We start from the raw sequence: 24,269 nt of genomic DNA, 5'->3' as shown, positions 1-24,269 counted from the left end.
CTGGAACACATTACGCAAAGTCTGTAATGTTGGGAAAGCAGGAAGGAAAGAGGAAGAGACAAGGAGTATGGCAACAGGACGGAAAGATCCAGATATTCCTGGAGGAAAACCTATTGTAGGTGTCATTTAAGAGTTAGCACTGGTTTGATGGCCTATAATCAACTAGCTGGATACTCATGCTTCACTACGAAACGGTTATCGGGCTTAGTTTTGGGGGGGGAAATAAGGGGGGGCGGAAATTCTGCCTCTGCCTACCAGCATCCATCAGCATTCATCTGGCTAGACTCCCGTCAAGTGTGTGAAAGAGTTGAGGTATTTGCTGTGTGAGCAAGAAGGAGACAGCAAGGAGCCTGGGCGCGGCTTAACTCAACTGTTCTGTAGTAAAACTGTTTGCTGCTGTGAAAGCGAAACTGAGACTGAAACTCCTCTCCTCTCCTTGCGTTTTGCATTTGGAAGAGATTTCTTTTCAGGTGGGAAGAATGAGTAGAACTCCTTAGCATCAGAGCATGTTCATAATAATAATATAGGAAATAGGAATGCTCTGATGGTCATTCGAAAAACCCTTTCCTAGTGAGCACCCAGAAGCCAAGAGGAACATAAGTGCCAAATTTCAAGTTTGTAGGCTTGACGGTTTTGGAGATTTTGTGATGATGCGCAAGGGGTCTTTCGCTTGTGTGTGTCTGTGTACGTATATATATATACACACACATACATACACACACATATACATATACACACATATACATATACATACACACAATATATATATGTGTGTGTGTGTGTGTATGTATGTATGTGTGTATATATATATATATATATATATATATATATATATATATATATATATATATACATACATACTCACATGTATGTGTGTGTGTGTGTTTTGAGGTTTTCGCGGGTATTTGTATGTGGATCTTTGGTTATTCGGGTTTTCTCCCATGTACAATTGGAAGTATACTTCCAATTTTATGCGGGAGAAAACCCAAATAACCAAAGATCCACACATATGCATACATATACATATACATATACATATACATACACACACACACACACACACACACACATACACATTCATAGAATAGGGATGGATGGATGGATGGATGGATGGATAGATAGATAGATAGATAGATAGATAGATAGATAGATAGATAGATAGATAGATAAAAGATAAGAGGCAGACAGACAGGAGAGACACAGATAGATATACAGACAGTCTATCTATAGACACAGTCACAGACATATGTAGGTAGGTAGGAGTAGATACATGTAGAAATATATAAGTAGGTAGGTAGATAGATAGATAGATAGATAGATAGATAGATAGATAGATAGATAGATAGATAGACAGACAGACAGACAGACAGACAGATACTGTTTCCTGGAGTTGTACCTGTTTTGGGTGCACATTACTGTGTTTGGATGGCTGGGGCTGAATAAGGATACAGCCGGTGGATCATCCAGCTCATTGCTTAATAATGTTGCACAACAAACCCTTTCCAAACAAGGGTCAGGCAGAGTAAATCAAAAAAACACTTTCACTGAAATAAAGCGATTTAATTAAATGAAGAACAATAGCAGCAAAACACCAGCCAACTTCAGTTCTTCCCTCCTGTTTCCAAGCTGTTCAATTCCACTTACCGGCAGCAGCCGCTAAGTTTTGTTTGTGTGTGAGTGTGTGTGTGTGTTTGTGTTTAAAAGCAACGTTGTTGGCAACACAAGATCTCCAAAAGTAAACCGGGCCCGTAGCTCTCTCTCTCTCTCTCGACTAAGCTACCGTTAGCCGGGTTCAACGTGTCAGGTTAAATTAAAAAGCGGGCCGATCGCATCGTGGTTTATGATAATGACCGGATTTGCAAAGCAAGGCAACTAAACCACGAGGTGGCCGCTCCTTAGACGCTGGCAAAGGGGGGATTTTTCTCGCCCGGGCAGTGAGAAGGAAGCGGGGTTGCGTTGCACAAGTGCAGCCCGGATATGCCCCACCTAACGCCTAGGCCAGGAAACCAGGATGCGGTGATCATGGTTTCGGGCCCTGGCTCAGCCCGATCCTATGCCCTTGCCCCGATCCCCTCTCCTTTGGGATCCCAAGCTCTGGGTTTCCCGTTTTATTTCGGAAGCTAAGAGGCGCAAAGGAGGCGCAAAAGGAGCGGAAGCAACAAGAGGAGAAGAGAAGATAGCAAAATAGAATCCTAAAGGCTGGAAGGGGCACCCCAGGAGGTCTTCTAGGCCAACCCCTTGCTCTGGGCCAAGAGACCATATAGTCCATCCCAGTCTAAGGGTGGGTCTGAAGTTAATCTGCTTTTGGAAAAAAAACTTCCAGGGAAATCCATCCATCCTACAGATCAGGATCAAAGGGAGAAGGGGAGGTTGTAAGAAAGCCCGCAAAGCAAACCTCGCAAAGGCTCCAGCTGTCCTGCTCCTAGTTCGAATCCCAGGAGGGGAAGTGGAGGTGGACTTCGACCCGGGCTGTTTCTATCCTAGCTCAAGCCCCAGGCTGGGGTGGAGGGGGGAGGTACTCGGACCCAGGTTGTCCCGGTCCCAGTTCGAGTCCCAGGGTGGGGAGGGAGAGAGGGACGAGTTGGTCTGGTCCTAGTTCGAATCCCAGGCTGGAACAGAAATTGCCCTCGGAAGTTGTGGGAGCTTCATCCCTTGAGACTTTCAAGAAGAGAAAGGGCTGCCATTGGTCAGAAATGGTGTAGGGTCTCCCGCTTGGGCGGGGTGGGGTGGGGTTGGACTAGATGCCCTATAAGGTCCCTTTCCAACTCTGATTATCTGTTAAATCTGACGAGCTATCCCGGTCCTAGCTCGAGTCCCAGGCTGGGGTAGTGTGTGTGTGGGGGGGAGGACTTGGATCCAGGCTGTCCCGGTCTTAGTTCTAGTCCCAGCCTCGGGAGGGAGGGGACGAGTTGCTCCGGCGGTCCGAGTTCGAATCCCCTCCCTTCCCCTCTTCCCCGCCTTCAGGCACCAAGTTCCCCGCTAAGCCTCGAATAGCGGCTCGCTCTTTCCTCACCGCCGGGCGCCTCCTTAAAACACAAAAAAAAAAAGCAAGCAAGCAAGCAGCCCCGCTTCCCGGCGCCTCCTTAAGGGGTTCCCCCCACCCCCGAGGGAGGGGGGAAAAGGGGGGCGTGCCTTATGCAAAGCAGCCGAGCCCGTGACGCGGCGAAGCCCCTCCCCCTCGGGCGCCCAAAAGGGAAAGAAAAAAAAATCCTGGGCTGCTCCGCGTTTCGGAGTAAACCTGGCGGGAACATGGCGCTGCGCCGGCTTGGGAGCCGCCGCGGCTCCGGAGCCGAAGCCGGCCCGCCGCTCCCGTTCCGGGCATGGCTGAGTCCAGGGCCGCCGCTGTTGCTGCTGCTGCTGCTGCTGCTGCTGCTGTTGAGTCCCGGCCGAGCCGCCTCCGCCTCTTCCTCTTCCTCCTCCTCCTCCCCGGACCGCCGCGGCCCCGTGGTGCTGGGCATGCGGCTGGAGAGCACCGACCGGCCGCTTTGGGAGCCGGAGCAAGAGACGGAGGCCGGCGTGCTGCAGGTGCAGGAGGGCGCCCAGGTGGTGCTGCGCCTCTACGGGCTGGGCTTGAGCGCCAGAGCCGAGCAGGCGGTGTACTTCGCCGAGGTGGGCCCGCCTGGCCCCAACGCCACCCGAGGAGGAGGAGGAGGAGGAGGAGGAGGCAGCGGCAGCCCCAACGCCACCTGCCCGGAGAAGAGCCAGGACCTGGTGGTGCACGCCCACCCTGCCGGCCGGAGCCGCCCCACCTCGGCCCTGATCGGCGTGCGGGTGCAGCGGCTGCGCAAGGCCGAGCGCTCCAAGCTCTACGTGCTGTGCGCGCGGAGCGATCCTGAGCGGGCTTGGCGGCGCCTGGAGGGCGAGGACGCCTTCCTGCGCGTGGTGGAGGAGAAGCCGCGCCTGCTGCCCTTGTGGCTCCAGGTGCTGCTCCTGGGGGTGCTGCTGGCGCTCTCGGGCATGTTCAGCGGGCTCAACCTGGGCCTGATGGCGCTCGATCCTATGGAGCTGCGCATCGTGCAGAACTGCGGCAGCGAGACGGAGAAGCGCTACGCCCGCCGGATCGAGCCCATCCGGCGCAAGGGCAACTACCTGCTCTGCTCCCTCCTGCTGGGCAATGTCCTGGTCAACACCACCCTCACCATCCTCTTGGACGACCTGATAGGATCGGGCTTGGTGGCCGTCATTGCCTCCACCTCCGGCATCGTGATCTTCGGGGAGATCGTGCCCCAGGCGCTCTGCTCCCGCCACGGCTTGGCCGTGGGAGCCAACACCATCATCCTCACCAAGATCTTCATGCTCTTGACCTTCCCCATATCCTACCCGATCAGCAAGATCCTGGACTTCTTGTTGGGTCAAGAGATCGGCACCGTCTACAACCGGGAGAAGCTGGTGGAGATGTTGAAGATCACGGAGCCTTACAACGATCTGGTCAAGGAGGAGCTGAACATGATCCAGGGAGCTCTGGAGCTCCGGACCAAGACGGTGGAGGACGTCATGACCCCCATTCACGACTGCTTCATGATCAACAGCGACGCCATCTTGGATTTCAACACCATGTCCGAAATCATGGAAAGCGGCTACACCCGTATCCCGGTCTTCGAGGAGGAGCGATCCAACATTGTGGATATCCTGTACATCAAGGATTTGGCCTTTGTGGACCCTGACGACTGCACCACCCTCAAGACCATCACCAAGTTCTACAACCACCCTGTCCATTTCGTCTTCCACGACACCAAGTTGGACGCCATGTTGGAGGAATTCAAAAAGGGTAAGTGAAGGCAGGAGCTGGTAGCCCTCTGGGCAAGGGGCCTACCGATGCCCTGGGTGCCCAGGGCAGGCACGGTTGACCAAGGTGCAGCTTCTCCTGCAGGTCTCCAGAAAGAAAAGGAGCGTGCTTTTCTTTATCCTGGTGGCTAGGATGCAACCTGGTTACCTCCTCTTAATCAAGGCTTCTCTTGTTTTTTTTTTAATAATAATCTTTATTACACGTTTTTCAATATTTACACCAGGTTTCCATTCCTGACAGTGCTTCTGAATCCACATTTCTCCTGTTTACTTAGTAACAGTTTCATTTTGCTTTTTCAATTTCTGGTACATTTCCTCTAACATTGTTACATTTATATTTACCTTGGTATAATTACTTGTGTATACATTTCCTCTAATATTGTTACATGTATATTTACCTTTGTATATTGACTTGTGTATACATTTCCTGCTACTCTTAAGTAATTTTTATACACCTTCTTTACCTTTATCCTCTAGCCACTCGTGCCACACATCCCAAATCTTATAATATTCTGTTTCCTCCTTGTCTTTTAACTCCGTCATTAATTTATCCATCTCTGCACATTCAAGCACTTTTTTTTAATCATATCTTCTGTAGGAATATTGGTCTGTTTCCAATGTTGTGCGAAAACAATTCTCACCACCGTTATTATATGAAGTATGATATACTGTTAGTTTTTTACTTAAATTGTCTTTTATTACACCTAATAAGGAATAGTTCCAGATTCAACTCAATTTTTTTGCTTAATAATTTCCTCCAGCCATTTCTTTATCCTCATCCAGACCTTCTTTGCTTCTTCATTAATCAAGGCTTCCAATGCAGAATATTATGGCCAAATCCAGCGGGAGGATTGATAGGTTCTTGAGGTCCCTAAGTTACCTGTACTTCATTTTTCTCATGGACTCTGTTCACACATCGCACTAAATTATCGCAGCCTTTGGGCACATTTGGCTGACGATTTTACGGGAAAAGCTGCCTCTGTGGCAGATAATAGTTACCAACCCAGATTGACAGAGCCTAACCAGTTTTGGCTTATTCAACCTGTCCTTCTTTTCGGCAAATAATAGCTTGAGGGGATGTGCGAACTCAACCCCTTCACTCATTACATATTAACAGCAGCAGTTATTTTCTGGGGAGGTTGGAGGAAAAAACTTCTAAGGATGGCCAGGTTCCTTTCCTTGAGCATATTTTGCAGCCTTGTGCTACAGATGGTTTGTTCAGATGCAAGTTCTGCTGACTTGGCAGAACAAGCCAGAGAAAAGCGGAATTGTTGGCTGGTAGGAGTTGGATGTCAACATTCATCAGAGGGACTCTCCCAGCTTGCAACCCCGAAGCAGGCAGATGTCTGTCATCCCTGGGCCAAAAAAACCTGACTTCTATTTTTTTTCCCCAAAGCAGCTGGTTATTTTTTATAATTTTATTCATAAACATTTTGAATACAGTGTATTGTCAGGGTATACCAATTAACAAGCCAAAAAAAGTCATACCTTAAATATTAACACACATAAAGATAATACTAATAAAAACATATAATAATAGCAATAACATCACCAAGTATTTTTAACTACGTTTCTTATTTATATTATCTTATTTACATTTTTTTTAGTACTTCTAATGATTTTATAAACCATCCCTATCTTTGATGCCGACATTCGTTGTCTTTCTTCCTCTAATTTCTACCTCTTGTCTTCTATAGCCACTCGTAAAAATCTATTCTATATCGAAGAGTCTTCTGTGCCTTCTTTATCTTTTATTTTTAAGGTTCATCTATCCAGTTCAGCACAGTCTTAAAATTTTCCTCATCTGATGGGGGATGTTCTCATTTTTCCAGTATTTTGCGAAGCTAATCCTTGCTGCTGTCAATATATGTAACACTAAATTTGCACCAAGACAAATTCCTTGTGTGTCCAACCATACTTGGCCGATAAAGAAGTCTATTCTATTCTAAATATGTGGTCCCTTTATCAAAACCTTCTGGTACTATGCCCAGCCAGTATACATCTGGTTTCAGGTCTATATCCTGTTTTAACTATCTTTTCCAGCCAGCTCCTTATTTTCTCCCAAAGTTTTCTTGTCAAAGCAACTTTCTAAAACTAGTTGATCGCTCTGCCACGATGTGTATCTCCCACTTTGCTGGAAAACAACGGAGCTGATCTAGTCAAATGAAAGCCAGAAAGAAAATCCTTCTGGAATGGAGATCCTTCCGGTTAGGGCCAGATTTAGTGGGTGAAGGGCCGGAAAACTGCATCCTAGTTTTTGTCCAACTGCAGATCAGAACAGTTGAATTGCTGGAATAAAGGTTGGCTTGAGTAGTTTAGCCCCGGGATAAGGTGTGAGCTCATAAATCATGTTGACTCTTTTGTTACATGGCCACTGTTTCTAGCAAGGCTTCCAGCTCTTCCCATAGCAGGAATCAGAAAACCTGTGTGGCAAGGCAATAATGCTATGAAATGCCAAACCCCTTTAAAGCAGAGGCCTCCAAACTTGGCAACTTTTAAGACTTTGTGGACTTCAACTCCTATCATTCTTCCTCCAGTTATGTTAGCTGAGGAATTCTGGGAGTTGAAGTCCACAAGTCTTAAAAGTTGCCAAGTTTGGGGACCCCTGCCTTAAAGCTGCAGTGCTCCTTTTATCAGGCATGCATTTCAAAGAATTCACAGATCCTCCCACCTGGAGTTAAGGGGTTCTCCTGTAATTACCTGCCTTTTGCTCTTGTTTGTTTCGAAGAAGTTTGAACAGGAGACCTTCCCGGCGTTGATGTGTCTTGATTTCTTTTTTTTTTCTTTTGTTTTAATTTCATCGGTTTTATTTTACTCGAAAGAAAAAAAGTTAACCTACAAAACTCCCCAAGACATTTGAAAAACAACAAAGCCCCAAAGACACAAAAGCATACAAGGTGCTTAAAAAGTTCATTTTAAAAAAAAAATGCAGCGTGTATACAGGTAGTCTTTGACTTACAATTGACACCCCAAAACTTACCATGCTGAGCGAGACATTATGTATTTTTTTTTTAAATTTTAATTATAAGAATACAACACGGTGCAGCCGATCTGGCATTAAAATTGTTATGCGTGTATACATTTTACTTCACCATTTACAATCCTCTTGTCTGATGCATTGTTTACTAATTATTCTAATCATCATCGCTACTTATGTTCCAACCTTGCCTTCTTCTATGCAACCACCGATAGAATTTATTCCATGTTTCATAGTACTTAGATTCTCCCTTGTTTTTTTAATTCTAATCTATCTGATTCTGCACAGGCCATAATTTTCCTTATTATCTGTGTTTCTGGCGGTATTCTTTCCTTCTTCCAGTATTGTGCATATATTATTCTAGCTGCCGTCAACACATGTATTATTAGATAAATTAAATTCTTCCTATGTCCTTCTGGTATTATTCCTAAGAGAAAATGTTTTCCCTTTTTTCAGTGCTGTTGTTGTAACTTCGAGCAGTCACTAAACGAGGATTTGTAAAGGACTACTTGTACACAGATTATTTCCTTCCCCTTAAATACTGATTAATGTTGCTACAATATTAGTTCCCAGCCCTTTCAAAACACCCCCACCTCTAAAAAAATGTTTTTTAAAGTAATACATCCATTTACAAACGATTGACATCTCATGTATATGTCACAAAATATGTGTGACAAAATAGATGTGACCGAATAGAATAGAATTCTCTATTGGCCAAATGTGATTGGACACACAAGGAATTTGTCTTGGTGCAAATGTTCTCAGTGTACATAAAAAGAAAAGATACATTTGTCAAGAGTCAAGAATCATAATGTACAACACAGTGTTGAGGAAATTATTTGTTTAGCAGAGTGATGGCGTTCGGGGAAAAAATGGTCCTTGTGTCTAGTTGTTCTGCTGTGCATTTACACTATTTCTGGTGTAAATAGTTAACAGGAAGAAGAATCATGCCTTGGCTTTGTGGTCGTTCAAGCCAGTTAGGTCTCGTGGTGAAGGCACCAAGCTTGGAAAACAAGAGATGTTGAATTCTTTCTCGCCTTAGGCACAGAAGCCGGCTGTGTGACTTTGGGTCAACAGTCATTCTCGGCCTACGACGTCAAGCCAGTCGGTCAATTTCTGTCGCAACCAATGGAACAACACTTGATTGATTCCACGGAGAGGGGGGGGGAAGGAAGCGGAGCCAATATTTGAGGGAATACATTTTATTTATTTTTTTCACAATCACTGCTGGCCACAATGTGAAATAGGAATGCATTGTGTCGATTAACAAAGGGAAAATGTTACTTGCAAGTCATCAAGTTGTTGTTCTTAGCAACTGTAAGTCAACTTTTGTCCTATGTTTGCAACCCAATAAGGTCATGGCAAAAGTCCTTTTTTTTTTGTTTGCAAAGGGCCAAGTGAACTATGGTGTTTTTCCCTCCTTTGAGGAAGAAGTTGACCTCACCCTGTCCTAAGTGGTCTTTAGGGGGCGTCCAATCCAGCCAGAACTGATGAAACTTCTTGGATGAGAAGAGAAACAACTTCTTCGTCCTTCTCCGCCCCTCCTCCTCCCCCTCCTCTTCTTCTCCTCCTTCCTCCTCCTCTTCTCCTCTTCCTCTCCTTTTTCCTCTTCTCCTTCCTCCTCCTCCTTTTTCTCCTCTTCTCCTCCTCCTCCCTCTTCTTCCTCTTCCTTCTCCTCCTCCTCATCCTTCTTGTTCTTCTCCTCTTCCTCCTCCTCTCCCTCTTCTTGTTCTTCTCTTCTTTCTCTTCCTCCTTCTCCTCCTCCTCTTCTTCCTCCTTCTCCTCCTCCTCTTCTCCTCTTCCTCTCCTTTTTCCTCTTCTCTTCTTCCTCCTCCTCCTTTTTCTCCTCTTCTCCTCCTCCTCCCTCTTCTTCCTCTTCTTCCTCTTCCTTCTCCTCCTCCTCCTCCTTCTTGTTCTTCTCCTCTTCCTCCTCCTCTCCCTCTTCTTGTTCTTCTCCTCTTTCTCTTCCTCCTTCTCCTCCTCCTCTTCTTCCTCCTCCTCCTCCTCCTCTTCTCCTCCTCTTCCTCCTCCTCCTTCTTGTTCTCCTCCTTCTTCTCCTCCTTCTCCCCCTTCTCTTCCTCCTTCTCCTCCTCTTCCTCCTCCTCTTCTTGTTCTCCTCCTCCTTCTTCTCCTCCTTCTCCCCCTTCTCTTCCTCCTTCTCCTTCCTTCTCCTAGAAAAACTGTGTCCAGTTGCCTTTTTGAAAAAAAGCACCTTTGAGACAGCCATGACCTGGTAAACAAGGTCATGAGATACACAAATCTAGGCCAACATTAGGAGTAAAAGTGAAACTAGATCATATATATATATGTGGTTCCCATGGGAAAAAAACCCTTCCTTGTGTTGGTGGAACATGTGTCTCAAAAGTAAATGGGGTCTGATTTATCACATTTGGGTGCAGCTCAAATGCTCTGAGCATTATGACATGCTTAGTGTGAACTTAAGGCCTCTGGCGAATGCCTCTATGGAATAAATCTCCCATGTGGAGTAGATACCAATAGCCTGAGCATGAGCAATTTTGAACATGACCCATTGGAATCAGATCCTGGGAGAACGCCCATATTTCATAAACTTTCCCCATTGCGGTGACATCAACAGCCAAATGATACGCATTGTTTTAGCGTGACAGTGACTTTATGGAATGAGAGCTTACAGCATTCAGTGGAGAACTCTTTATCTTGATTAAATTTCCCTAGTTGAGTAGATACCAATGGCTGACCAATGAGCAATTAAAAGTCTTTCATCTCCAGCCCTGGCTACCCTCTCATGGTTGTTAAATTTGGAGATACCCTTTTCCCCAGTCTACATTTATGATTGTCCCATAGGTATTTTTTCAGGAGGCAACTAAGATTTTTTTGAAGACCTTTTGCTTCTCATCCAAGAAGCTTCTTCCGTTCTTGCATTCCCCACCATCCAGTCAGAGCTGAGAAGCTCCTTGGATGAGAAGTGAAATGTCTTCAAAAGAAAAAACATGGAAGTTGTTGGCCCCTGAAAAAAGCACTTTGGAGACAACCGTGGCCTGGAGGACTGAGAATCTCTACAGAGTACATTTAGGATTGTTATTTCGGGGACAGCTCTTCGTTCCAGTAGTTGGAATAGATAGCACCACCACTAGATGGACTCGCAACTGGCTGGCAAACCGTACTCAACGAGTAGTCCTTAATGGGTCTAAGTCTACATGGAGGGAAGTAAGCAGTGGGGTGCCACAGGGTTCTGTCTTAGGCCCAGGACTCTTCAATATCTTCATTAACGACTTAGATGAGGGAATAGAAGGGGAACTTACCAAATTGGCAGATGATACTAAGATGGCAGGAATAGCCAAAACCCTAGAAGATAGGCTCAAGATCCAGAGGGATCTCAACAGACGTGAACGCTGGGCCTTCTCCAAGAAAATGAAATTCATTGTAGAGAAAAGTAAAGTCCTACACTTAGGCCAAAAAACCCCCAAAGTACCCATATATAGACTGGGTGAAACCAGGCTGAATAGTAGTAACTATGATAGGGATCTTGCAGTCTTAGTGGACAACCAACTAAATATGAGCCAGCAGTGTGCAGCCGCCACCAAAAAAAGCTAATGCATTCCTAAGTTGCATTAGCAGAGGGATACAACTGAGATCAAGTGAGGTACTAATACCACTCTATAAAGCCTTAGTAAGGCCACACCTGGAGGACTGCATCCAGTTTTGGTCACCACACTATCAAAAAGATATTGAGACTCCAGAAAGAGAAGAGCAACCAGGATGATTAGGAGACTAGAGGCTAAAACATACAATGAACGGTTGCAGGAACCGGGCCTGGCTAGTCTAGTGAAGGACCAGGGGAGACATGAGAGCAGGAGTCTAGTATTTGAGGGCCTGCCCCAGAGAGAAGGGGGTCAAGATATTTTCCAAGGCACCTGAAGGCCAGATAAGGTATAATGAATGGGAACTGAACAAGGAGAGATTCAACCTGGAGATAAGGAGGAATTTTCTGACAATGAGAACAATCAATCCATGGAACAGAAGTTGCCTTTGGAAGTTGTGGAAGTGCCATCACTGGAGACTTTCAAGAAGAGATTGGAATGCCATCTGTCAGAAATGGTGTAGGGTCTCGCGCTTGGGCGGGGGGTTGGACTAGATGACCTACAAGATCCCTTCCAACTCTGATTATCTGTTATCTGTTAGGGTTTCCTTTGATCTCTTAAATCTCTTTCCTATCAGCTCCCAATTCTAGGATTTACGGAAGAGGGAAAATACTCGGTTCGACTTTTTCCATGCCATGCATAATTTTAAATTCCTCGATCATATCCCCTCCCCGAGTTGCTTTTTTTTTAAAAAAAAAAAACGATTCCCAAAGTTTTTTTTTTTTTAGAGATGTTTACACTCTTCCGATTATTCTGGATGTCCTATTCTGCCTTTTTTTTTTTCCAGCTTTGTACCATTCTTTTATTCCCCCAAAGTAGCAACCATGACTGCACATTTTATTTCTCGTATTGGAATACATTGCAGCATCAGCCCTTTTATTTTTAACTTGCACTAATGATCCTTTGAATTGATTTGTCATAGCTGCCACCCCCTGATACCGTCATTTGATTCCCCTGATTAGTTTGCACATAAATCAAGCGCCTTAAAGGCGAATGTCATTCTAAAGGGTTTTCCCCCCAGCGTGTAACTTATTAGTTAAAAGGCAGATGCAAAGCAATATGCAGTAATAATGTGGGAGATAACATAGCATTGGATGCTGTTTTGGGGATACCCAATTAGAAAAGTGAAGGAGAATTTGGGGGAAGAAGATTCCTCTTTTGAAAGAAGATTCATAGGCAGAATTTTTGAGTTAGTTTTTTGTTTTTTTTTAAAGAAACCTTCAACTTGATTAATGATCTCTAGAGCCAACAGCGGTCAATTAAAATTGCTCAAAGATGAAAAAACTACTAATAGAAGACTAAACAAATGGTTGTAAGTTAAGGATTATCTGTCCAATAAAATACAATAATGAGGCCTTCTAATCTGGTGCCTCCATATATTTTTTTGGACATGCAGTGCTGGAGTGATGAGAGCTGAAATTGATAATATTTCTTATATATATATATCCTTATATATAGCATAAGGTTATATATTTATCCTTATATATATATATCTTATATATATATCCTTATACCACGGCAGATACCCCAAAGTGCTGCTGTAGACACAGGGGTGCTAGGGGGGTTTCTTTTTATCATCATCATCCTCTTTTAATGACCTCATAATCCCTTGCGGAGTGCATTCTGGGTAACTGAATGTAGCTGCATGTGTTCTGACCCCTTAAGGCTTCCTGAGACCGTAATTAAGCACACGCTTAGTCCAACAACACAATAGCATGTTTATTGGCCGGATGCCCTTCCGGTCACCAATGCGGAGTATTTTTCAGCAGGTACATTCTCAGTGTGCCCAAATATCTGCCCCTACCTAGGATCGAACTCACAGCCTTCTGATTGTGAGGCGAGAGCTCCACCTCTAGGCCACCGCACCACTCTGTGGGGTTTCTTTTTTTGTTCAAGGGTTATTTGATGTCTGTTGGGCACTGGGCAAAGAGCTAGCCTGGTATCTCCGTCTTCTCCAAAATTTAAAATATCCTGCATTATGATGGTGAGTTTGCTGTTCTGTTCAGCCCAACATTGACAATAATGCATGTCACGGCCCTGGTGGAGACTGACTCTGAGAGAGAGGAGGAATACTACGCTTGTAGGACTTATTTCTGGGGATGATGAGTCTGCATATCGGGATGAGGTATTACAGCTATCCCACTGGTGCAAAAATAATAATCTTCTATTTAACATTAAGAAGACCAAGGAGGTTATAGTGGACTATAGGAAAAAAAGAACAGACATTCAGCCACTGTATATAGAGGGAGTTCGTGTGGAACAGGTGGTTGAATGTAAGTATCTCGGGACCATCATTACAAATGACCTGACCTGGAGTGCAAACACCGCTGCTTTAATTAAGAAGGCACAACAACGGTTGTATTTACTAAGGATTCTTAGGAAACAACAACTGGCTGAGAGTCTACTGACTACCTTCTATCGGAGTTCAATTGAGAGTAGATTATCCTACTGTCTCTGTGTATGGTTCTCGAGCTGCACAGTGGCAGAGAAAAAGGCAATTCAGAGGGTGATTAAGATGGCCCAAAACATCATTGGCTGCTCACTCCCCTCTTTGGAAGAACGGTATAGGAATAGATGTAAGAGGAAGATATTTAATATATTGAATGACTCCTCTCATCCGGGACATCAGCTCTTTGAACTATTACCATCGAGAAGGAGATTCAGGGTATTAAGAACAAGGACGACTAGATTTAAGAACAGTTTTTATCCAAGTGCAGTTTTGAGTTTGAATGGAGGGTCATAAGATTTTTGTGGAATTTAATGGCTGAGAGTAATGGGGTATTTACATTTTTAAATTGTATAGAGATTATTGTATGGTCTGTTGTGTTTAATTTTATTTTTCTTTCAATGGTGTTGTCCAGTTTTACTTGTGGAAGAGCACCTCATTTCGTTGCACCCGCTTGCGAGTGTAATGACAAATAAATTCTTATGTCTTATGTCTTAAAACAACTGACAGGGAGTGGAAGTGTGGCTCCGGAGGTTGTGGAGGAGGCTGGGGAAGGGCAGAGGCCGGCTGGGCACTCAGAGGAGGACCCAGGCCCATCCCCTCTTCATCCTAGGGCACGCAGGGAGGAGAGGATAAAGGAAAGACGTGGTCTACTTGGGAGGAGAGGGCCTTGATCCTCTTCATGGGCTGCAGCTGTGACAACTGGATAAGAGGATGGACCTGCATACGGGCCAGTGCTGGAAACAAAGCATGGAAATATCTCTAGTTTATGGTTCCTCTCTGAGTTTGGCGTCCTTCCCAGTGTGTGTTGGGCGTCCTGTGGGCGTGGCTTGGTGGGCGTGGCTTGGCGGGCGTGGCAGGAGAAGGATACTGCAAAATCTCCATTCCTTCTCTACTCCTGGGGGAAGGTTATTGCAAAATCCCCATTTCCCTCCCCGTCCCACTAACCTTCTTTCCAGCTCCATTCTCCTCTGCAGGGCAACCCAGAAAGGCCCAGCCAATCAGCTGGGACTCAGTGGGAGGCAGAGAAGAGATGGGGTCAGGGTCAGTCAGAGAGGGTATTTGCCAGTTCTCCAAACTACTCAAAATTTCCGCTACCGGTTCTCCAGAACTGCTCAGAACCTGATGAATACCATCTCTGGTTCAGGGTAATTTTGAGTAAGAACTTCTGGATATAATGCCCTGAAAACACCTGGCCTCCCATGGATTGAGTTTGCGAGATGATCCAGGGAAATAAATCCATTTTTTAAGGCAACTTTTTCCTGAGAGAGAAAGAAGTGATACTGGAGAAAGGAGGATAAGGCTTAAGAAAGAGAGTAGAAGATGAGTTGGTATTTAGCAAGACGGTAATTAGACAGGGCAGGAGGTGATAAACTTTCACCTTGCTTGCTTAAAGATCAGACTGTAACACCACCTGTTAATAAAAAAAAAAGCAGGTTGGGAAGATAGTTCAGGACAAGGGGACTGGCTGAAAGAACAGATAATCCTCGACTTATGAATATTATTGAGCCCAACTTTTCTGTTGTTCAGCAAGACAATTGTTCAGTGAGTTTTGCCTCGTTTTAGAACCTTCCTTGCCACCGTTGTGAAGCACTGCAGTTGATAAGTTAGTAACACGGTTTTAAGTGAATCCAGCTTCCCCGTGGTCTCTGCTTCTCGGAAGATCGCAAAAGCCGATCACGTGACTTTGGGACACTGCAGTGGTCATAAATGTGAGCCAGTTGTCAAGGATCTGAATTTTTAATTTTTTTTTTGGAAAAAAAATATTGATTGCAATACTTAAAAACATTGAACATTATGGACTGACGTACATTTTTGTCCTTACATCTCATACAAGATGTTACCTACATTTATATACATTAGGCCTTGATATATTTTAAACCCTTTCAGTTACATATCAGTTAAATCATTCATTTGGCCAACTCCCGTTCTGTTCCCCCCAATAATAAAATGTATTCCATATCATATAGCAGGGGTGGCTCATTTTTGGGGGTTCCTGTGCCAAAAATTGTGGGTGCTCTTGCACGCTCGTTCTTGCGTATCAGCACCCAGAAGGCAATGCGTGCCCCCCCATGCCCCCTATGCATGTGTGCGCAACCCTGGCCACCCACCCCCGCCTGCCCCTTACCTGCACTGCACCTCACAGCTGATTATTGGCCGGTTTGAGGCCTTTTCGCCTTCCAGAGGCTTGAGGAAGGCTTCTGCAGGCTTTGCAGGATGAACTAGGCCCATTTCGTCCCTTCCAGTATTTCCAAAAACAGGAAGTGACGAAACGGGCCTAGTTTTTGGCCTGCAAAGCCTGCAGAAGCCTTCCTCAAGCCTCTGGGAGGCTGAAAAAGGCCTCAAACTGGCCGAAAATCAGCTTGTGCAGTGAGTTAAGTTTGCCTGCAGCTCATATGCCGGCACAAATGGCTCTGTGTGCCACCTCTGGCACACGTGGCATAGTTTCGTCATCACGGCCATGTAATGATCAGATTCATCTTTATCTTTCATTTCCAAGGTTAATCTATCCATTTCAGCGCAGATCAAAATCTTCTTCTTTTCGCTAAGTATTTATATGTATATATATAATCTTTTCTATACTGTGCTGACATAATTCCCAATAAAAAGGTTTATAATTTATTTTTGTCCCCGTCATTTCCTCAAACCACATCTTAAGCCAAAACTCCTGGGCTTTCTTTTGCAAAACCACCAGGCATGAAAGGCTGTGCCCCTTTCTTGCTGACATTTCCAACATTTGGATGACTGGTTTTTATACCTTCTGGCCAGTGTTGCTCTGTGTTGGAACATTGCATTCGACAAACAAGCGGAGGAGGCAAATGTTGTAATTGTGTGTGTGTGTTGCTGGAATGTAGAACAGCCCGCTTTTTACCAAAAGGTCAGAGCTTGCATCCCATTGCAACAGGGTTTGTGTTTGTGTCTTTGCAAAGTGAGATTCTTCAGATCCCTTTGGCTTGCAGGAGATGATCCTGTTGACGGAACCGCCTGGAGCCAAACTTGGCATCCGAGAACACGGTTGTGTTCTCAAAACCCGCTTTTCTCAAATGAATACGTAGAACGTAGTTTAGAAGGGATTCTTGCAGGTTGTCTGATCCAACCCCCTCCTCAGGCAGGGGACCCTGTTGCATTTCAGGCAGGTGACTGTCCAATCTCTCAGGGGCCGCCCCAAAGAAGAGGGAGTCAAGCTATTCTCCAAACCCCTGAAGGCAGGATGAGAAACAATGGGTGGAAACTAATCAAGGAGAGAAGCAACCCGGAACGATGGAGAAATTTCCTGTTAGAACAATTAATCAGTGGAACAACTTGTCTCCAGAAGTTGTAACTGCTCCAACACTGGAAGTTTTTAGGAAGAGATTGGATAATGATTTGTCTGAAATGATATGGGGTCTCCTGCCAGAGCAGGGGGTTGGACTAGAGGATCTCCAAGGTCCCTTCCAATTATGTTGTTCTATCTGTTCTTAAAAACCTCCAGCAATGGAGCATCCACAACCTCTAATAAATAACCCCACTGTTAGGAAAGTTCTCCTTAGTTTTAGGTGGCTTCTCTCCTTGATTAGTTTCCATCCATTGTTTCTTGTCTTGACTTCTGGTGCTTTGGAAAATAGGCTGACCCCTTCTTCTTTGTGGGAGCCCCTCAAATATTGGAGCACTGCAAGGACAGTTAATCTGTGATGACCGGGGCGTGACACAAAAATAACAAAGTCACAAAAGTAGAATAAACTCCCTTTAATGCCTCCAACTTGGCCCCCAATGTCTAATTATCCTCGGCTGGAGATCAAACTCTTCTAAAAACAGACTACAAAGGCCAGAAATGCAGCCCGAACCCAAAGTAAAGATAATTAGAAATAATTTTAAGAAAACCAACACAAACCACACTGAAGTAATTAACATGCCAGGCCAGGATGATAAATTGCAGACTTCCAAAGGGTAACAAAACACACACAGTTGGGAGGATGCCAGGACCCAGATAAGACTTGGCAAACAAAGATAATGCACGCTTTGCTTCCAGCAAGGTTCTGTTCGCAAACACCCTTTTTTATCCTGTTTTCCAAGCTGCAGCTAATGAAGGGAATCAGGGCCTTTTTCTCCCCCGTAACCCATGTTGATCCCTTATCCATTCCTCCCTGTGCGCCCTAGGATGAAGAAGGGGTGGGCCTGGATCTTCCTCTGAATGCCCAGCCAGACTGTTCCCTTCCCCAGTTTCCGCCACATCCACCAGAGCCACACTCCCACTCCCTGTCAGCTACTCAATCTCCCCCTCAGAATTCGACTCCAACAAGGGCATGACATAATCCTTGACTTACAACCATTCATTTAATGACCACTCACAGTTTGCACGGCGTTGAAAAAAGCAACTAATGATCATTGCTCCTACTTGCCGCCGTTGCAGCATCTCCACAATCACATGACCAGTATTGAGATGCTTGGCAACTGGCGTGTACTTATGACTGTTGCAGTGTCCTGAAGTCACGTGATCTCCTTTTGCGACTTTCTGATGAGCAAATTCAGTGGGGAAGCAAGCCGGATTCATTTAACAACCGTGTTGCTGATTTAACAACTGCAGAGATCCCTTAACAATTGAAATTTTGAGCTCAAGTGTGGTCGTAAGTGGAGGACTACGTCTAAGTCATGCTGGCTTAATGCAGCAGTATTGTTTGAGCCAAACAATGCTTGCTTTCCCTCAGCCCCCTCGAGCGACACACTGTCCCGCTTTATTTAAGCTTATTCCAGCATGTTGGGCAAACATGCCATTGTGTGTTTAAAAAATAGATCATTGAGCGATTAGGATCCTGTGCTTCGGTGTTTACTTAAACTCTGGAACAAATGTCCTGCAAAAGGAATTTGGGCAGAGGCTTGTAAAACAAAATAGAGGACAAGTTCATAGGTGGAGAATGTGTGCAAGAGAGGGCTTGCAATCAATTGGCCCTGGGATTATTTGAGGGTAGGGTGAGTTCAGACAGAGACGCGCAAACAAATACTGTAGTAGCTGCACCAGACTGCAGTTTGAGCCAAGTATTCCTGGCATGGCAGATAATGATTATGTCAAAAGAGATAACGCGGGAAGTGCGCGGAAGGTGCTTGTTTCTCTTCACCTGTGTGCAGTTCACACGGGGGCGTGAATACCTGCCAGTTTGCAGTCTCACTTTTGGACAATCTCAGCACTTAGGTTTTTTTTAAATTAAATTAAGTACAGAATGTATCTCCAGCTGCTTTTCAAGAAAAGGGGGGAAGGGAGGAAATGAGGGAGGGAGGAAGAAAGGAAGGAAATGAGGGAGGGAGGGAGGAAAAGATGGAAGGAGGGAGAAAATGAGAGAGGGAGGAAGGAGGGAGGGAGAAAAGGGAGGGAGGAAGGAAATGAGGGGGAGGAAGGAAGGAAAGGAGGGAGGAAAGCAGGAAGGAAGGAAAGAAAAGGAGGAGGAAAGGAGGAAGAAAGGAAGGAAATGAGGGAGGGAGAAAAGGGAGGAGGAAGGAAGGAAATGAGGGTGGGAGGAAGGAAGGAAAGGAAGGAGGAGGGAGGAAAGCAGGAAGGAAGGAAAGAAATGGAGGAGGAAAGGAGGAAGAAAGGAAGGAAATGAGGGAGGGAGGGAGAGAAGGGAGGAGGAAGGAAGGAAATGAGGGTGGGAGGAAGGAAGGGAAGGAAGGAAGGAAGGAAGGAAAGGAGGGAGGGAGGGAGGAAAGGAGGAAAGAAGGAAGGAAGGAAAATGAAGGAGGGAGGGAGGAAGGAGGAAGAAAGGAAGGAAGTGAGGGAGGGAGGAGGAAGGAAGGGAGGGAGGGGGAGGAAGAAAGGAAAGCAGGGAGGAAGGAAGGAAAGAAACAAATGAGAAATAAACTTGCAGACTACCTGACATTTGGCTCTCCATGACAAATGTGGGTTTTTCCAAGCTGGGTTAACTTAGAGCATAGCACATCGAATTACTGAGCTGGAAGGGACCATAGAGAATCTTCCAATCCAATCTTCTGTCCAAGGCAGGAGATCTTATTGCATCCTGGACAAAGGGTTCTCCAGTCTTTCCTTGAAGACCCCTGGTGATGGACCATCTACAACTTCTGGTGGCAAGCCGTTCCACTGATTAATTGTTCTAACTGTCAGGAGATTTCTCCTTAATCCTAGGTTGGGTCTCAAAGAAGAATGGCATAGAATTCTTTATTGGCCAAGTGGGATGGGACACAGAAGGAATTTGTCTCTGGCGCATAAGCTCTCGGTGCACACACAAGTGGCACGTGATAAATCACGATCATACTCGTAAAATACAATCATCATAAATCATAGGATACAACACTCAGCGATAGTCATAAGATACTAAATAAAAGCAGTCAACTTAGATCATAAGATACATACAACAAAGTCATAAGATGCTAAAGAAATAGTTCATAGGAAAGATGAAAAGGATAGTAGCAACACCGCTCTACTACATGGTTTTCATCTTGGTTTAGTGATCTTCAGAATAGAATAGATCTGGAAGGGACTTTGGAGGTCTTCTAGTCCAGCCCCTGCTCAAGCAGATCCTATACCATTTCAGACAAGTGACTATCCAGTCTCTTCTTAAAAACCTGCAGTCATGAAGCACCCACAATGTCTGAAGGCAGCTTCTGTTCCACTGGTTAATTCTCCTCAGTTTCAGGTTGATTCTCCTCAGTTTTAGATTAATTGCCAAATTTGTGGGTGCCTGTTCTGACCCAACTGGGTTCCCAAAGAACAAACACAGACAAAGGCAGCAACCCCCACCTTTTAAGGTTTAATAACGGATTCTGTTCTGAAGGCTGCTTGCCACTAATTAGCTCCGACGAGAAAGAGCCCTGCCAAGTTGTTTGTCAAGGCTGCCAAAAACCCAGAGATAAGAGCTCATTACAAGATTCTCCAAACACGAACGAAGATGTCCACCAGTTGAGCTTCAGAGCTTCTACGCTGTCTGCAAAGAACGCTTTTCCAAACCTGGCTTTTATCCTCTTGAGGGAGGGGCCATTACCTTGCAGCCTTACTCCTGAGTCGCCTGTGCTGCTGTAATTGTTCTTTCCTCCGAGCAATCCTTCATACACGTGCACTTAGCACAGGCTCCTCGGGAACCTCCTCATCATTGCTGCCAGCCCCCACAATCTCTGAAGGCAGCAGTCCACTCCCTGATGGTCCTGGCCCTTCATCAGAGTCCTCACTCTCCTCAGCCATCTGCACCCGCTGCTGGCTAACCACAACAAGGCCAGGGACAATTCCTTAAATGGAAGGAAAGTTTCAATCTACATATCTCAACTGAGTTCCCCGTCCTACTACAGGTACGAAGCATACCTTGCCACCCCCAGATGTTCTCAACATCAGCAGCCCGCTTTTGCAGGAAAGTCAGGGGTTGTTTCAAGGGTTGCTACCTATTTTGGAACCTGAAATCTTTGCTAATCTATGCAGCTCATCTGGAGATCCATAAGACCTGCTTCTTCACCTGCACTTTACCTCAGCGGTTCCCAATCTTGGCAACTTTTAAGATGCCTGGACTTCAACTCCCAGAATTCCCCAGCTAGCATGTGTGTGTTTTTTCCAAACGAAAAAAATAAACAAACAATGCTGCGATGACCCAGGGTGGGATACAAAATAAACACAGTCACAAAAAACAGGTGAAGCCACTTTTATTCCTTCACTTTGCTTCCAAGCTCCAAATATCCTTGACTGGAGACAAAAAAACTCCCACACAAGCAGTTACAAGGAGGAGGAAACACCATTATAAAGTGTAAAAAAACAACACAAATCAGGCAAGATAAGGGCTTGAAGACATCCATGGATATCAGAACACACACTGGGAAGGACACCAAACTCAGAGAGGAACAATAAACTCAGAGATATTTCCATGCTTTGTTTCCAGCGCTCGCCTGTACATATGTCCGTCCTCTTATCCAGTTGTCACAGCTGCAGCCCATGAAGAGGATCAAGGCCCTCTCCTTCCCAGTAGTCCACGTCCCTCCCTTATCCTCTCCTCCCTGCGTGCCCTAGGATGGAGAGGGGATGGGCCTGGGTCCTCCTCTGACTGCCCAGCCGGCCTCTGCCCTTCCCCAGCCTCCTCCACAACCTCCGGAGCCCCACTTCCACTCCCTGTCGGCTGTTCCTCCTCTCCCTCAGAGTCCGTCTCCACCAGGGCCATGACAAATGCCCACTACCATAAATCACATGGCTGGCTGGAGAATTCTGGGAGTTGGAAGTCCACAGGTCTTTAAAGTTGCCAAAGTTTGGGGACCCCTTCCATCCCAACCCCACCTTTTATCAAAGCAGGATTTATCCTCCATTATTCACCCCCTACTCTTCTGAAGTAGCTTACAATATATGAGAGAAAACCTCAGTGACTCATAAAATCAATAGCTAAATCCAATAATAAACAAAGCAGTTAAGACTATAAATACACCCATTGCTATTTTCAGACGGAAGCCTGTGATTTTCTGAAACGTCTAGGTAGGCGAATATCTCATTTCAGACGGGAAATTTCTTCCAGATGGAGGGGCTGCCGTTGAAAAGTCAACCTTTAAGGCTGTGATGGCGAGCCTGGTTCACGTTGTTCTTTGGCTTCCTCCTTTCCACCTACTGCACCTTCTTCTTTTTCAGTCGTCATTTGGGAGTCCTCTTGGAATTCAACTAGTGAAATTTCTTTTTCTACCTCTTCCTCCCCTCTGAAAAATTCTGTGTAAAATGATTCAGCTTTCTCAATTGAATCAATTCTATATCTCTGTTCTTGCCGTGTAAACGTTAAACCTTCTGGAATCAGCCATCTATAATTCACCTCTTTTTTAAGTAATAATTTGGTCAAGAATCGGTATTTCCTTCTCATCTCTCTCACTCTTCTGGGTACTTGTTTCAAAACCACAATCTCCTTATCTTTGTATTTCAATGTTTTCTCTCTTGCCATTTGCAATATTTGCATTTTAATGGCTTTCTTTGTAAATCTGATGCGAACTTCTCTTGGTAAGCTATTTCTCATCGCATATCTTGTGAAGACTCGATAAACGTCATCTATTCCATCCATCATCTTCTCTTCAGTTCTTGATTTAACTGTAGCCTGTGCCCCTTTCTGACTTCTGGAAAAGTCCTTCTGGAGAGATTCGTGGCAGAGAGTAATACAGGTAGTCCTTGGGCACAATTGAGCCCAAACCTTACGTTGCTCAGTGAAACGTTTGTTCAGTGAGTTTTTATCACCTTTCTTTGCCACCATTGTTAAGTGAAATCACTGCAGTTGTGAAGTTAGTCACACAGTGGCTAAATAGATCTGGCTTCCCTGTTGACTTTGCTCATCGGACGGTCTCAAAAGCTGAACCCATGACTCCAGGACACTGCGACCGTCATAAATGTGAACCAGTTGGCAAGCATTCAAATTTGGATCACGTGACGGTCGTAACGTGTTAAGTGTGAAAAACAGTCCTAAGTCGCTTTTTTCAGTGCCATTGTCCCTTTGAACAGTCAGTAAACAAATTGTTGGTAAGTCAAGGACTACCTATAATGATACAACAGCGAAGGTAAGGCTGGCCAGGATAGAAGCAGATATCAATAGATACAGGATCTTCACTGTCCAGCCCCGGACTTAAAACTCAAATTCAGAAAACAATTGTTAGAACCAAAAAAGCATCTTAGATGAGAAGTGAAATATTTTAAAAGGAAAAAAAAAATGAGGAAGTCCAGTTGCTTTTTGTAAAAGCACCTTTGGGGCAACCATGACCTGGATGACTGACAATCTCCATAGACCAACTGAAAAAAAAAAACAGTTTTAAAACTGGTAGTTTCTTTGCTCTCTCACTTGCACACCAGCTCATCAGTTGAACGGTCGTTGTACAAGGCAAACTTGTGGGAAGCAACGCCCTGCAGATAAAATCCCACATCTCCGATCCGTGTGTTTCCCCAAAATAAGACCGGGTCTTATATTAATTTTTGTTCCAAAAGATGCATTAGGGCTTAATTTCTGGTTAGGTCTTATTTTTGGGGGGGGGGGGAATACGATACTAAATGCGTCCATCTGGCTGATGATTTTGAATGGTCACTAAACGAATTGTGGGTAAGTCGAGGACTACCTGTGAAGATACAAGAGCGAAGGTAAGGCTGGCCAGGATAGAGGCTGATATCCACAGATCCTCCCTCCCAACTCTTGATTTTTTGGCTTATTTTGCATGCTGCACCCTGCCCTAAGGGCAGAAAGCTTGGACCTCTGACCTACAACTGATGGTCTTCCTCGCCCCCATAACTATAATAAACCACAGGAAAGATCAGGGCCGATGATCACCGGAACAACCGGTCCGAATGGGTAGTATCCCACTACTCTCTCTTTCCTGCCTTCAGCTAAGTTTAAGTGTTTGCACTCCTGGGTTGGGAGGCAATCCTGGTGTGCTTGTGTGTGTGTAGGTGTGTCCAGGTGGCGGCGGTGTGGGGAGGACACAAGCCTGATAAGCCAACAGACAAGGCAGTGCGTGGGAAGGAGGCTGG

At 45.2% G+C, this 24,269-nt stretch overlaps 1 protein-coding gene and 1 long non-coding RNA gene across 3 annotated transcripts in view; one reads left to right on the top strand and one right to left on the bottom strand.

Moving 5' to 3' along the window:
- The window catches only part of LOC148125012 (uncharacterized), a 65,582-nt gene extending 44,567 nt beyond the window's left edge, over positions 1-21,015 (bottom strand). Inside the window, exon 1 of the long non-coding RNA XR_015744642.1 lies at positions 20,763-21,015. This is a non-coding gene — a long non-coding RNA (uncharacterized LOC148125012). The remainder of the gene's footprint in view (positions 1-20,762) is intronic.
- CNNM4 (cyclin and CBS domain divalent metal cation transport mediator 4) overlaps positions 3,175-24,269 on the top strand; it is a 117,240-nt gene continuing 96,145 nt past the window's right edge. The window contains exon 1 of one of the 2 annotated variants that reach the window (XM_087938826.1): positions 3,175-4,768. In XM_087938826.1, the coding sequence (XP_087794952.1) occupies positions 3,250-4,768 (1,519 nt within the window). In that variant the 5' untranslated portion in view covers positions 3,175-3,249. The remainder of the gene's footprint in view (positions 4,769-24,269) is intronic. The other variant, XM_087938827.1, reaches the window with a different exon arrangement.

The sequence above is a fragment of the Pseudonaja textilis genome, chromosome 9 (genome assembly GCF_049901715.1).
Source record: "Pseudonaja textilis isolate UNSWEBS1 chromosome 9, rPseTex1.2, whole genome shotgun sequence".
NCBI lineage: Eukaryota > Metazoa > Chordata > Lepidosauria > Squamata > Elapidae > Pseudonaja > Pseudonaja textilis.
This window is presented reverse-complemented; position numbering and strand designations above follow the sequence as displayed.